General features: G+C 41.0%; 1 protein-coding gene across 1 annotated transcript in view; it reads left to right on the top strand.

Moving 5' to 3' along the window:
• LOC133657425 (regulator of microtubule dynamics protein 2) overlaps nt 1-16,289 on the top strand; it is a 113,886-nt gene that overhangs the window by 54,367 nt on the left and 43,230 nt on the right. The window contains 3 exon segments of the mRNA XM_062058741.1: nt 1,818-1,998; nt 2,083-2,185; nt 3,943-4,003. Of these exon segments, the coding sequence (XP_061914725.1) occupies nt 1,818-1,998; nt 2,083-2,185; nt 3,943-4,003 (345 nt within the window).

Raw genomic sequence — 16,289 nt, 5'->3', positions numbered from 1 at the left:
CCGACTAGCTTGTTCTGAGACTGGACAATAAGCCGATATATACCGGTACGAAAAACGATGTCAAGTTTTATTTACATACCTTAATTGTTTCCAAACAGTGCCTGTAACACGGCAGTTAAACGGCTGATTAAACAAAACAGAAGTCATCGTAATGGACCCACTTACTGCGGAAGCTAGCTATTCAATCAGCTCAACAAACTCAATAACTACACGGTGACGTTTTGGTGAATTTACTAAACCGAAAACAATACAAAAATGCAGTTGTAAGTTAATAATACTAACACAGACACTTAAACCTGTTAGCATATTGGCTAATGCTAAAGAGCTAGCTTGATTACATTATGATATCATGTACAAATATCCAATAAAATACTCCTACCGAAATCACACATGGGACAGTTTAGTAAGTATTAATAGTTGTAATTGTATTGTAAAACTTACAAACATTGCTTGGAGTGAACAGTAAGTATATTTTCAACCTGCAACACCTGCAGTGAGGAAACTTGTACAAAAATGGTGCCATAGCACAAGCAATAACATACTTTTTCAGTGCCTGTTGAAAACAATTTGTTGAACACAAAACATTGTGGCCGTTAGCAACAAAAATCCATAAATTAGCCGCAACCTTTAATAAGCTGCAGGGTTCAAAGCGGAGGAAAAAAAGTAGCGGCTTATAGACCGAAAAATACGGGAACTCCTCTACCCTAACTTTGCTAGCAAATGATATGTATGGTGACGATGGAATCAGACTGCTTTGAAGTATTCTCCAGCTCTTTTTAGAATAGAATAGAATAGAAAGTACTTTATTGATCCCTGGGGGAAATTCAGCACCACAGTTCGCTCACAATAGACAATAATAATAATAAACAATATAATATATTTAATATATTATATATATAATATATAAATAATATAAATATATTCTACATATATTCTACATATATCCTACATTTATATTTATATATTTATATACATTTATATATTCTACGGCGTGGCGAAGTTGGTAGAGTGGCTGTGCCAGCAATAGGAGTGTTGCTGGTTACTGGGGTTCAATTCCCACCTTCTACCTTCCTAGTCACGTCCGTTGTGTCCTTGGGCAAGACACTTCACCCTTTGCCTCTGATGGCTGCTGGTTAGCGCCTTGCATGGCAGCTCCCGCCATCAGTGTGTGAATGTGTGTGTGAATGGGTAAATGTGGAAATACTGTCAAAGCGCTTTGAGTACCTTCAAGGTAGAAAAGCGCTATACAAGTATAACCCATTTATCATTATTATTTATCATTTACATTTAAGTGCAGTCAAGGTACATATGCATTATACAGTCTGATGGCTGTCGGTATGAAGGACATCCTGTGTCGTTCCGTGTTGCATTTTGGGAGTCTGAGCCTTCCACTGAATGTTGTATACTTTATTTTAAATAAATGACACAAAGAAGCCTCAAAGTGGGCACATCTAATGCTTGATACTAGCTGAACTTGAGGTATACTGTTTCATGTGCTGATGTCCTATGCACACTAGTGAATCAAACTGGAAAGGGTTCCCTAAACTTTGATTGAATAATATATTGTACAACCGAAGTAGTCTTTCGAGGTCCCACTGTACTCCATGCACAACATTTTACCACAGAAAATGCTATTGAAACAGCCTGAACTAGACAATAATTTAACATGTCCATATGTATCGGTTACATTTAGCACAAAGCTTTCTGAGAACAAATTGCTTCTGTTGGTCTGTTTTGAACAATTCTAATCCCAAAATTAGATTTTGAATTTCACTTGTTCACAGCAAACTGAAGGCCTATATGTTGTCTGTCTTCAGGTATATAACCGCACTGACAGACTCCGATGAAGAAGAGCAAAGCAATGATGAACAATGGGAGGAAAGGCAGGACACAACAAACAAATTAGCGGACCTACTTGAAACGATCGACTCTTTGCATCAGGGGACAGAAGCTGAAAAAAGGGAAAGCCTCTGTATCCTAACAGCAAGACGAGAAGAGGTATGTTAAATCAGCAGGATAATTTTTCCCCCCTGGTCCACTTTGGAATGTTTGCGGTCACTTTACGTATTTGTCCTTTTGTAGTTTGTACAGAACTCAACATTTCTTTGGCGGCTAATCAGAGCTTACTGCGATGTTCATGATATCAGCTCCACACTAGAAGAAAAGAAGGAACTTGCAGAAACTGGTAATCTAACATTATCCTACTTTTGGTTGTTACTTCACTACGCAGCTGTGCTTTTGAAACTGTGGTGGACAGTTGGCTTAAAATTACCGCTATCAAACAACGCTTTTTTAAAAATTTGATTAATCACAATATTTTGACACATATGCAATTTTATTTTCAAAATGTCATACACAAACAAGTTTTAAATTCTTTACATTGATGCATGTCATTTATTTGCCCATAAGTTGGTAACAGTTATCTAAAGTCCTGCTAGGATATATTTTCAAGTAAAATCTGCCACTGAGTACTCTAGTTGGAGTCTCCTCACACATCACTCATCTTTGCACTAGCATTGACCTGATCACTGACCAGGGACGGCTCCAGGATTTTTTTTTCCACCGGGGCTGAGGGGGTGCTTGACCGATTCGTGGAAGTGCTAAGACAATAATTGATTTTCATAACTTCAGTTCTCATTTTAAAAAAAAGAAATCAGTTATTTTTCGATTTCGACCAAAAAATATTAAACAAAATGGTTAAACCTAATACAAGAACAAGGGCAAAAATATTTCACGTGCATAGGTGTTGATATTAATAAACAGTCAACAGTACTCACCATAAATACATCAACAAACCTACAGTTAATACATGTGATCGTATTGGTATTGGTCGATCTTACTAATAGATGATCGGTATCGGAATCGGCAGCATAAATCCGTGATTGGAACATCCCTAATTTCCATTCAGTGGGTGGGGATGTTTGAAATTATGAGTATTTTGAGTGACAAGCTTGGTAGTAGGTACCACTGTATGAAGGTGGCGTTCGTGAGGCAAATTTCGCCAGGACGTATGGGAAGTCCACATCAACAATTTGCTCCATCCTGGCAAAGAACAAATTAGGAAAGCTAATGTTTCGGTTTTCGCCAAAAAAAAGTCTTCAATAAAGATAAACGTGATGTATTTGTGCATTTATTAATTTAATATATCATTGACTTGTTTTTCAAATTTTTTTCTGTATGTAAAACTAATTATTTTCTAAATAAGAAAAAAATGTATGTATGTCTGGAATGCATTTATTGAATGTATATAATCTTATGTTGTGGGACGGTATAGCTCGGTTGGTAGAGTGGCCGTGCCAGCAACTTGAGGGTTGCAGGTTCGATCCCCGCTTCCGCCATTCTAGTCACTGCCGTTGTGTCCTTGGGCAAGACACTTTACCCACCTGCTCCCAGTGCCACCCACACTGGTTTAAATGTAACTTAGATATTGGGTTTCACTATGTAAAGCGCTTTGAGTCACTAGAAAAAAGCGCTATATAAATATAATTCACTTCACTTCACTCACTTTTATAAGAAAAATGGATTCGGTTTTTGTACGATTCCGATTTCGTTGTACAATTGAGGTTAAATACAAACAGGCAAATAAAGAATTCAACAAATCATCTCTGACAAATAATACAAGTCCCAACAACATAATTAAAATTCCGTCTTCATCTTCATCTTTTTAGGATCTGTCTAATCGTTGACACTAATTTAAGCCACAATTCCAGTGAAGAAAAACAAGCCAAAGCACGTTGCAGTCTTACTTCACCAAGTGATCCAGTGATGTGACGGGTTGTTATTGTTTCAAACCCAATGCTTCAACTTTGGTGTCACCAAGCAATTTTCCACCATTGATTTCCACATGCTTTTGGAAGGATTTGTTGATTCTTTAGATTATAGCTGTGTTTTATCTCTATAGCAAAGATAACGTTAATGCCATAACCATTTCTTTCCTCTTAGGAAAGCAGGTTGGCGAGGAGGCAGTGGCACTGAACCCGACCTGTGCTGAAAGTCATCAGTGGTATGTTCAACCTGTTTGATTGATATTCTTTTTTCCAAGTGTGTCTTCTTAGTCATAGCAGCGTCCATTCAAAATAAAACATTAAAGACACAATTTTTGAAGTGGTCAACAAGGATCCAGATACACTTTCTTTCTGTTGAACCGAGTAGACTTGTTATTAATTCAGAGAAATGTATTTCTTGGTATACCTCTTTGGTTGCTTGCAAAATACTCTTGCTTTTTATCGGTGATTCAGTTTGATGGCATCAGATGTCTTGTTAGTATTTGTATAGGCCTCAGCGGTGCATTCCTCATCTAAAATGATGCTCATGTCAAAACTTGACTACTGATCATACATGGAATGGAGAGGATAAAACTTTAAGCTATTTTAACAACACCGTCTCTGTTAAAATGTGTACATAAATATTAGGGCTGTCAAAAAAAATGAAGAAATTTAATTAATTAAACTTTTTAAAATGTCATTATTTAATGCATGAACATCATGGCAAGCCACAATTCTCTAGAACAGAAGCATATTGTGGCGTCCCAAAAAAATATACTCGTACCTAAATGGTGCCCGAACCAGAAAATTGAAATGTTTTATTTTTTTTAAACTTTTTTTTTACAGAATTTTGGAGCATTCAAGCCGAACAATAATTTAAATACTTAACCATTTAAATAAAATGATAACTAATAATACAGGCATCCCTCATTTATCGCGGTTCATTCGGAACGGACATGGCCGTTATATAATGATTTATTATTATTAATAAATCAATTTCATTGTTAAAGCAATAAAAAAGCTCTTTATGACCTTTTAAATATGTTTTTTCAACTTAATGAGAGCCTACTACCGTATTTTTCGGATTATAAATCGCAGTTTTTTTCATAGTTTGGCCGTGGGTGCGACATATACTCCGGAGCGATTTATGTGTGAAATTATTAACACATTACCGTAAAATATCAAATAATATTATTTACCGGTATTTAATTCGCGTAAGAGACGAAGCATTGATTGATTGATTGATTTAAACTTTTATTAGTAGATTGCACAGTGAAGTACATATTCCGTTCAATTGACCACTAAATGGTAACACCCAAAAGAGTTTTTCAACTTGTTTAAGTCGGGGTCCACTTAAATTGATTCATGATGAGCAAATGGCAGCCATCGTCACACACACGTCAGCAATAGTCACTCACACGTCAACCAATAAGAATTCGACGGGGAAGGGTCATGGCAGAAGTGCATTGTGGGTCATAGGATGCTAACTGCTATATGCTATATGCTACTGCCGTAGCTATTAAAATGGATCACATCAACATTGGCGGTAACTTATAAAAACTGAGAAGGGCTGAAAATGGCACCGAAAAGGAAATGATATACTGCAGATTACAAGCTGGACGTAGTGAAATATGCAGCAGAGAACGGCAATTGAGCAGCAGAAAGAAAGGACGCTAGCGGCGCATACCAGAGGCAACACCGGGGAGGAAGATTTCATCGGATTTAGCGATCAGGAGTGACAGATTGTTTGGTAAACGTATAGCATGTTCTATATGTTATAGTTATTTGAATGACTCTTGCCATCATGTGTTGCGTTAACATACCAGGCACGTTCTCAGTTGGTTATTTGTGCGTCATATGGCGTGCACTTATTCAGGCTGTTGTTCACTATTCTTTATTTATTTTAAATTGCCTTTCAAATGTCTAAGATTGGTGTTGGATTTTATCAAATAAATTTCCCCCAAAAATGCGACTTATACTCCAGTGCGACGTATATATGTTTTTTTCCTTCTTTATTGTGCATTTTCGGCCGGTGTGACGTATACTCCGGAGCGACTTATAGTCCGAAAAATACGGTAAACATGAAATAACATATATAGTCACCTTCCCGCTGTGTCTTTGAGCAAGACAATTCACCCACCTTGCTTCCAGTGTAGCCGACTCTTTGGTTGCTTTCGGAGAGGCTGTTGGTGCAAATTGGCAGCCACATTTCCATCAGTCGACCCCTGTGCAGCTGTGTGAATGTGGAGTGAATTAATTATCGGTTGGTCACACGGTTTAAGTCACTAGAAAAAAGCACTATATATTGCAAAACTAATTTATTGTTATAATTTTCTATACATTTGTTTCACTCATATGATGGGTCAAATGCAGAGAATAATTTCGCCATACCTAGTGTGTGTGACTATCATTGGTACTTTAACTTTAATTAGAAGCTACAGTATTACAGTACCCACAAGTAACACTGAACACCCTCCAACCATCATTCCTGTGGCTGTCACCCGGCCACTACGTGGAAATACTTTGACTCATCCTGGGTACCGTATTTTTCAGACAATAGGGCGCACCGGATTATAAAGCGCACTGCCGATGATGTGACTATTATTCAGGTCTATTTTCATACAAAAGGAGTCATATTATGTCGACATAACATATAATGGGTTCTTTGGTCAAAGTGTTGCATAGATTATGTTTTACAGACCATCTTCAAGTTGCTTTCTGACAGTCGTTTCAGGATCTTTTGTGGCCGGTCTTATTCACATGGCTCACCTTCAACGTGCCTCTTCTCCCCGTCATCTTTGTTGTACCGGTATAGTGTGCAAGGACGGGAGTTAAAGAAGTGTCAAAAGATGTAGCTAACTGTTTTAATGACATTCAGACTTTACTTAAATCATTAACAGAGCAGCATCTTCTCATCCGTGGCTCACTAGTGCAACAGCAACGCCGGTAATGTGTCCCTTAAAAAACATCTGACCGGAACTCTCTAATAGCTAAAGTTCCGTGGGTGAATTATGTAAACTCACTACAACGGTGGTTTTAAATACTTTCATAGCAAGTCTACTGACGGATATAAGTTGGAACTTTACGCTACTTTATATTAGAAATGGCAACAGTGGAGTATGAATGCCCCATAACAAGAAAATCGAGTAAAAGAAGAAGCTTATCGACTATGGAGTCGGCACGGACTACAAAGGCGGGAGCACGCACATTTTCAGGACTTATGCAGATCCCAAATACACATCAGCAGGTACCAGAAGGTAAGAAAGTTGGTTTTGCATAATATTGCGAAACAACGGGTTTTAAGGCACACTGTTGGTTTTTGTAGAAAATGAAAATATTTTAAGTGCAGCTTATAGTCCGAAAAATATGGTAATTACTTCAAGTTATAACTGGGCTTTGAGTTTTGAAACCATCTACGCAAATTGTTGTTTTGTTGCTGCACAAATTTGGTCAACGTGACAGTCGTAGCTACGGTCAAGGTTTCCCTCAGCGCTTTGTTGTTAAGGCGTCCGCCTTAACAACAAAGAGCCACCGCCTAAACTAACGTCTTAACAAGCTGCTCCGCTTCGTTCTGCCCCCTGTCAGTACGTCTCTCTGCCTGCTGCTGGTGCACCCCAGCATTGTCCCACCCACAGAACCATCTGATTGGTTACATGCAGAGCGGTAACAGCCAATCAGCAGTGCGTATTCAGAGCGCATGGAGTCAGTGCTTACGACACAGGCAGGCAGAGAGGAGAGACAGTGGGGTGAGCAGAAAGGTGTTTAGCAGGTAAGCATAAGGCAGCGGACTCTCCCCAAATTATAATAAACACCTCCAGTCCTCTACAACTCAACTGCTAGTAACATCACTATGAGCCCGTTGACGTTCTAGAAACATGAGCGGCAGCTCAGCTCGCTCGCAGTCCTTGAGGTAAAGGCTAATTACGCTTTTAGCGTAACGTTAGCTCACTGTGCGGTATGTGTGCGTGCGCGTGTGCGCATGTGTGTGCGCCCCACATGAAACGGACAGCAAAGCCCTGTCTGTCTGAGAGAAAGACAAGCATTATTGACCTACAGTTAACAACTAAGTTATTTCACTTTACTTTTTTCTGTGTTGATTGAGCTGTGTTGAAGCAGCAAAAAACGACATTATGTTAAATGAAGAGTTTCCTGAAGCTGTCTCTGATAGTTTATATAATAATGTAACTGCATCATAAAGCCTACATGAACTCCACGGTGTTCAGGGATGAATAGTCTCTCCTACTGCTATTGTACTATTTTTTCAGCTATAGTTACATTAATCATTAGTAATGTAGCAGCCTAGTTTTGAATGGCAGGGTCCCTGCTATCACATGTTGATAAAAATATAACATTTACATAATAAAAATCAACTACAGGCTTCCCAAATGCTGTAATAAATTAAGCATGATGAGTTGAGCATATGTCAGCGTGTGGCCCCCCTTTTAACTCTTTTTTTCAAACGCTTATTGCAAACGCTTACTTACAGTAATTCATTAGTTTGACTTAGTAAGTCATTATTTTGTCATTATTTTGACTTAGTAAGTCATTATTTTGTCATTATTTTGAATTAGTAAATTACTAAGTCAAAATATTGACTTACTAACTCATAATAATGACATACTTAGTATCTCAGGTACCTACGACTGTTTTGTCTTTTGTTTTTACTTTACGGAAAAAATATAGAGATATATATCGTATATCGCCATTCAGCAAATGGAGCGGAAATCACAACCAAAAATTGTAGGCTCCTTCATGCGACGAAGCCGGCCTACTTCACCACACACAGTCTGTAGTCTATTGCCCCCACCCCCCATGTTGTGATGAAGTGGAGACGTGATTACACTGTTCCTTACACCCACCTACCCCCTTCCCCGTCCGTCCGAAAAAAGAAAAAAAAAGGATAAAGAGGAACGCTGAAAGGGCACTAAAAAGTAAAAATGTCTACAGGAAAAGAGGTGTTCTTTGGAATAGGGACGCAAATTCAACAAAACTGGAAAAAAAAACATGGCACTTTTTAATTCAGTCAAAATGACTTTAATATTTACAGCTCTAGTTTGCAAAACCAACTTTTCTAACCTGATGGTATACCTGCTTATGTGTATTTGGGACCTGCATGAATCCCAAAATTTGAATGAACATGTTAGCATTATGGTTTCAATTATAGTAAGTGTGTTTATCCTAAAAATGTCTGCCATTTTACACACTATGGCATTTTTATGTCTTTTTTTTTTTAGATCTAATAATATAAATGTCAATAATATCGTGCCGTGGACTTAATACAGTGATAATATCGTACTGTGAAATTCTGATGCCAATACCACCCTGTAGCATGGCCTTTCAATGTAAGACAACAATGTCCTCGTCCTCCGGCAAAATAAATAATGCTTTTCCAAAAAACTATTTGTAATTGGATCAGTGCTTACTGTGTTTGGCAGTTAGTAATGTAATCCGTTATTATATTAGCGTTTGTAGCTGGTAGTGTAGTTTACTGTATAATTGAGCTTAATGTTGACAAGTGGTTTTTGGCAGCAGTCCAGTGGAATTATTAACATGATATACAAAAGAAGATTATTTTATTGTCATTATACACATGTACTGTATATGTCCAGGATCTCACATTGGAGAGATACAGACTTGCTAGACATTTAAAGGCCTACTGAAACCCACTACTACCGACCACGCAGTCTGATTGATTGATATATCAATGATGAAATCTTAACATTGCAACACATGCCAATGGAGCCGGGTTAACTTATAAAGTGCAATTTTAAATTTCCCGCTAAACTTCCGGTTGAAAAAGCCTTTGGAGGATGACGTATGCGCGTGACGTAGCCAGGGGAACAGAAGTATGGCTTCCCCATTGAATACAATACAAAAAAGCTCTGTTTTCATTTCATAATTCCACAGTATTCTGGACATCTGTGTTGGTGAATCTTTTGCAATTTGTTTAATGAACAATGGAGATTGCAAAGAAGAAAGTTGTAGGTGGGATCGGTGTATTAGCGGCTGGCTGTAGCAACACAACAAGAAGGACTTACTTGGATAGCAGACGCGCCAGCCGATGCTAGCCGCCAACCACATCTGTGTTGGGGTGAAGTCCTTCGTCGCGCCGTCGATCGCTGGAACGCAGGTGAGCACGGGTGTTGATGAGCAGATGAGGGCTGGCTGGCGTAGGTGGAGCGCTAATGTTTTTATCATAGCTCTGTGAGGCCCGGTTGCTAAGTTAGCCTTAGCGTCGTTAGCAACAGCATTGTTAAGCTTTGCCAGGCTGAGAATTATTAACCGTGTAGTTACGTGTACATGGTTTAATAGTATTGTTGATCTTCTGTCTATCCTTCCAGTCAGGGATTTATTTATTTTGTTTCTATCTGCATTTGAGACAGATGCTATCACGTTAGCTCATGCTAAAGAGCTTCGTCGATGTATTGTCGTGGAGATAAAAGTCACTGTGAATGTCCATTTCGCGTTCTTGACTCTCATTTTCAAGAGGATATAGTATCCGAGGTGGTTTAAAATACAAATCCGTGATCCACAATAGAAAAAGGAGAGAGTGTGGAATCCAATGAGCCAGCTTGTACCTAAGTTACGGTCAGAGCGAAAAAAGATATGTATTTCACTGCATTCTAGTCCGTCACTCTAACGTTCCTCATCCACGAATCTTTTATCCTCGCTCAAATTAATGGGGTAATCGTCAATTTCTCGGTCCGAATAGCTCTAGTTGCGTTGAAAACAATAGGAAAATATGAGGAAGTGAACAACTGACAACGTCACGCTACTTCCGGTAGGGGCAAGGCTTTTTTTTATCAGAGACCAAAAGTTGCGAACTTTATCGACGTTGTTCTATACTAAATCCTTTCAGCAAAAATATGGCAATATCGCAAAATGATCAAGTATGACACATAGAATGGATCTGTTATCCCCGTTTAAATAAAAAAAATTCATTTCAGTAGGCCTATAACCTCAACCAACGTATCGTACCAGATTTGCAGCCTGGCATCCTTCCTTTCTCTCTCCGCCCGCATCGTTTCCTCCTTGAGCCGACAAAACGGTGAGCCCGCTGGTCCCGCTATATCATCTGCGATGTTGTGTTGTGATGAATGTCACTCAAAACAGATGGCTGCTCGAAATCACCGATGTTAATAAGGTCAGATAAAAGCAAGAAAGTTAAAAAACTATGAAAGATGGTTGACGGGATGGGGACGAATGTTCACTGAGCAGTTGGCAATACAGCTTAAAGGGGCGTGGTGAGGAGTAGTTCATTGCATCTAACCACTCTGCCTGTCAAAACGGGTTGTTTTAAAAGAGAGTCAAAGCGGTAGTCTTTTGCCTGAAGGAAGACCACGTTTCCAATGAGGACCAGCGCATAGAGCAGACCTGGGCATTCTGCGGCCCGCGGGCCACATCCGGCCCTTTGTACGTCCCTGTCCGGCCCGTGTGAGGCCAATCATAAATTACAAAATACATTTTAAAAAGTATCTATTTCGAGTGTGCAATACAACGGTGCTGCTTTTGTTTTGAAAAGCGTTATTTGTATTACTTCCGTGTGGACGTATGCTAGTGCACGCAGCGGCAATCACAAGTTACAAAATAAATTTAAAAATCATCTATGTCGTGCGTGCAATACAACTGTGCTGCTTTTATTTTGAAAAGTGTTATTTATGGGCGTATGTCCGTGTGTAACCTGTGAGTGAAGGCGCACAGCGACAAGTGATGCACTGTTATCCCCGAGACGCTAAAAAGAGAAAAGTTGATGACGAATGGCGTGTTTTCAACAAGACATGGACTGCCAAGTATTTCTTTACAGAAATTAAAGGTAAAGCCGTGTGCTTAATTTGTGGTACACATGTTGCTGTGTTTAAAGAATATAGTGTAACGTCCTGCTGAAGTTGACGTTGTGTTCTTGAGTTGCGGAAATGAGGAGTGAGGATAGACGTGCGTGTGGAAGGAACGAGATAAGTTGAGCTGTGTTAGTATAGGTTGCTCAATAAAAGTTTAAAAAGAGCGTCAGACTTGGTGTGCACTTCTATTGGACGCTACAATTGGTGTCAGAAGTAAAACTTTGCGCATACTGCCGCTGCTTGTGTGCGCATACTGCCGCTGCTTGTGTGCGCATACTGCGCTGCTTGTGTGCTCAGCCTGCTACGTCATCGGGAGGTACGTGCCACAATGTTTCCTGGCGACTTTGTCAAGATGGAATGGGAGGGAAAGGACATTGAGTGGGGACTTAAAGGCCTACTGAAATGATTTTTTATTTATTTAAACGGGGATAGCAGATCCACTCTATGTGTCATACTTGATCATTTCGCGATATTGCCATATTTTTGCTGAAAGGATTTAGTATAGAACAACGACGATAAAGTTCGCAACTTTTGGTCTCTGATAAAAAAAAGCCTTGCCCCTACCAGAAGTAGCGTGACGTCACCGGAGGAAGGGCTTCTCACATTTTCCTATTGTTTTCAATGCAGCGAGAGAGATTCGGACCGAGAAAGCGACGATTACCCCATTAATTTGAGCGAGGATGAAAGATTTGTGGATGAGGAACATGAAAGTGAAGGACTAGCGTGCAGTGCAGGACGTATTTTTTTTCGCTCTGACCGTAAATTAGGTACAAGCGTTCATTGGATTCCACACTTTCTCCTTTTTCTATTGTGGATCACGGATTTGTATTTTAAACCACCTCGGATACTATATCCTCTTGAAAATCAGAGTCGAGAATGCAAAATGGACATTCACAGTGACTTTTATCTCCACGACAATACATCGGTGAAGCACTTTAGCTACTGAGCTAACGTGATAGCATCGTGCTTAAATGCAGATAGAAACAAAACAAATAAGCCCCTGACTGGAAGGATAGACAGAAGATCAACAATACTACCAAACTCTGGACATGTAACTACACGGTTAATGCTTTCCAGCTTGGCGGAGCTTAGCAATGCTGTTGCTAACGACGCCATTGAAGCTAACTTAGCTACGGAACCTCGACAGAGCTATGCTAAAAACATTAGCTCTGCACCTACGCCAGCTCTCATCTGCTCATCACGACCCGTGCTCACCTGCGTTTCAGCGATCGACGGTACGACGAAGGACTTCACCCGATCACCGATGCGGTCGGCGGCCCGGAGACGGAGGAAGTCAAGGTGAGGTCGGCGGCTAGCGCGTCTGCTATCCATCTCAAAGTCCTCCTGGTTGTGTTGCTGTAGTCCGCCGCTAATACACCGATCCCACCTACAACTTTCTTCTTTGCAGTCTCATTGTTCATTAAACAAATTGCAAAAGATTCACCAACACAGATGTCCAGAATACTGTGGAATTTTGCGATGAAAACAGAGCTGTTTGTATTGAGATACAATGTGTCCGAATACTTCCGTTTCAACTATCGACGTCACGCGCAAACGTCATCATACATAGACGTTTTCATCTTGGTAGTGGAACTGTGGGCCAGCTCGATACTCTCGGCAGGGTCCTTGAGCATGTGTGGGAGTTTGTCCAACCAGTCTAATTGTGCTTTGTGGACAAGGAGAAGGCTTTCGACCTCGGGAAGTCCTGTAGGGAGTATCGGTTATCGGACCGTCTGACTGTGATGGTCCGCTCCATATATGATCGGTGTGAGAGCTTGGTTCACATTGCCGGCAATAAGTCGGACCCGTTTCTAGTGAGGGGGTTAGACTCAGCCATGGCTGTCCTTTGTCACCAATTCTGTTCATAACTTTTATGTACAGAATTTTTAGGCAAAGTCAGGGCGTTGAGAGGATCCGGTTTGGTGACTGTAGGATTAGGTTTCTGCTTTTTGCAGATGATGTGGTTCTGAAAGCTTCATCTGGTCAAGATCTTCCGCTCTCACTGGATCGATTCGCAGCTGAGTGTGAAGCGACTGTGATGAGAATCAGTACCTCCAAGTCCGAGTCAATGGTTCTCGCCCGGAAAAGGGTGGAGTCTCATCTCCGGGTTGGGGAGTAGATGTTGGCCCAAGGGGAGAAATTCAAGTACCTCAAAGTCTTCTTCACTAGTGAAGGAAGAGTGAATCATGAAATTGACAGGCCAGTGCGGATCAGTGCGGCGTCTGCAGTGATGGGGACCCTGTATCGATCCGTTGTGGTGAAGAAGGAGCTGAGCCGGAAGGCAAAGCTCTCAATTTACCGGTCGATCTACGTCCTCATCTTCACCTATGGTCATAAGCTTTGGGGCGATTTGCTGCTGCTGCTCTCCGGTTGTTTAAACATACTTTTTGAGAAACTCTAATTAAACTTGAATTAGGTGACGATCATTACCTTACTGTCCATTGCCCTGCTGATATATTGAAGCTGTGTTGTACTGTCTGATAGGCGGTTAGTGGCTCCTACCGCGGGCCGTTTACCTGTTTGACGCCCTGGCTCTCACTGTTTGACCGGTCACAGCCTGCTACTCCTGCCTCTCTTCTCTGCCCTGTCCCGTGACCCAGAATGTGGGTCACGGGACATATACTCATATGGACCGCTGTGCTGTCTCTTATAAGCCCCTCATCGGCCCTGATACAATACTCGGCTGATGAGCTTCTCAAACTCCGCTTCAATCCGCCTGCCCCAGCAATCCTACAATCGTCACTGCACCTTGGTCCGGACGACATTCGTTTACCTCGCCGGAGATATCTTCATCGTTGGTCCCGACAGAGCTTCAACATCGATGAATCCACCACTATTAACTCCTTCTGGTCTTCATTTCGCCGTCAACCGAGAACATCCAGCAGGACAATAGACCATGATGTGCTAGCTAACCTAGCCAGGTCAGCTAAAGTTAACACTGTCAACCCTGCATGACCGGTCGCGGTGGTGGTCTCGCGCTAATCTATCGCAAGGGCTGGAAAGTCTCGCCTGTCATTTGAGTCCCTTGTCATACAACTGAATGGTCCGTCTCCTATCACTGTAGCCACTGTTTACCGTCCACTTAAGCCGAATTCAGAATTCATCAATGAATTTTATGCCTTCCTCACTTTCATTTTATCCCTCTCCCCTATTGTCATTATCCTTGGTGACTTTAATGTTCATATTGACAAAGGTAACAACTACCTTACAAAAGACTTCATATCATGCCTGGACAGTTTTGATGTGCAGCAGTTTATTGATTTTCCCACACATTCAAAAGGCCATATCCTGGATCTACTCTGCTGCTCTGGTGTGTGACAGTGCGGCTTTTGACACAATCTCTCATGCCATCTTCATCAACCTACTGACCTCCCTTGGAGTATTTGGTACACCCCTGGACTGGTTTAAATCTTATCTCTCTGGCCGTATTCAGTTTTTACAACTCAAAACATTCAGATCTCATTCTTCCCCCCTCTCCTCTTGTGTACCCCAAGGTTCTGTCCTCGAACCCCTCCTGTTTATCATCTACCTCCTCCCTCTTGGCCAATTTTTCCGTAAATATAATATTCAATTCCATTGCTATGCAGATGACACCCTGCTCTATCTGTCCACCAAACCCACCATGTCTCCCCCTCCCTCCTCCCTCTCTGATTGCCTTCAGGAAATCAGATCCTGGTTCTCCCATAACTTTCTCAAACTAAATAGTGATAAAACCGAACTCCTCCTTATTGGTACAAATTCCACCCTCTCTAAAATAAATTACTTTTCTATCTCCATTGACAATTCATCCGGTTCCCCTTCTCCCCAGGTCAAGAGTCTGGGTGTCATCCTGGATAGCACCTTATCATTCATGTCCCATATCAATAATGTCACTCGGTCAGCATACTTCCATCTACGCAATATCTCTCGCCTACGCCCATCTCTCTCCCTCAGCAGTGCTGAAATTCTGGTTCACACCCTGGTCACATCCCCTTTGGACTACTGTAATTCTCTACTCTTTGGTTTACCTGACAAGTCCATCCATAAACTACAACTGGTTCAAAACACTGCGGCCCGTGTCATTACTGGAACCGCCTCTGTTAGTCACATAACACTTCCTATAGCAACTCCATTGGCTCCCCGTTAAATATCGCATCCACTACAAGATCCTTCTCCTCACATTTAAGGCCATCAACAATCTTCCCCCTCTGTATCTCACCAATCTCCTTCATATCAAGACACCCTCCCATTATCTCAGGTCTTCTTCCTCCATTCAGCTCATCCTCCCACCTACACGCCTGGTTACCATGGGGTCAAGAGCATTTAGTCAGTCAGCCCCCCACCTCTGGAACTCTCTGCTTGTAGACATTCGACACTCCTCTTTCATTGCCACCTTCAAATCTCGCCTGAAAATATATATTTTTAAACTGGCTTACTCATGTTAATCAGTTGCCTCCTCGTCACTTCTCTTTTTAATTGTTTGTCACATAACTGATTGATCTTTTATCTGTTCTAAGGTGACCTTGAGTGCTGAAAAAGGCGCCCATAAATAAAATGAATTATTATTATTGTTTTTATTATTATTATTATTATTATTATTATTATTATTATTATGACCGAAAGGACAAGATCACGGGTACAGGCGGCTGAAATGAGTTACCTCCGTCAGGTGGCAGGGCTCTCCCTTAGAGATAGGGTGAGAGGTTTT

Source organism: Entelurus aequoreus, linkage group LG09, assembly GCF_033978785.1.
Source record: "Entelurus aequoreus isolate RoL-2023_Sb linkage group LG09, RoL_Eaeq_v1.1, whole genome shotgun sequence".
NCBI lineage: Eukaryota > Metazoa > Chordata > Actinopteri > Syngnathiformes > Syngnathidae > Entelurus > Entelurus aequoreus.
Note: the sequence above shows the minus strand (reverse complement) of the source record. Positions and strands in the feature narration are given on the sequence as shown.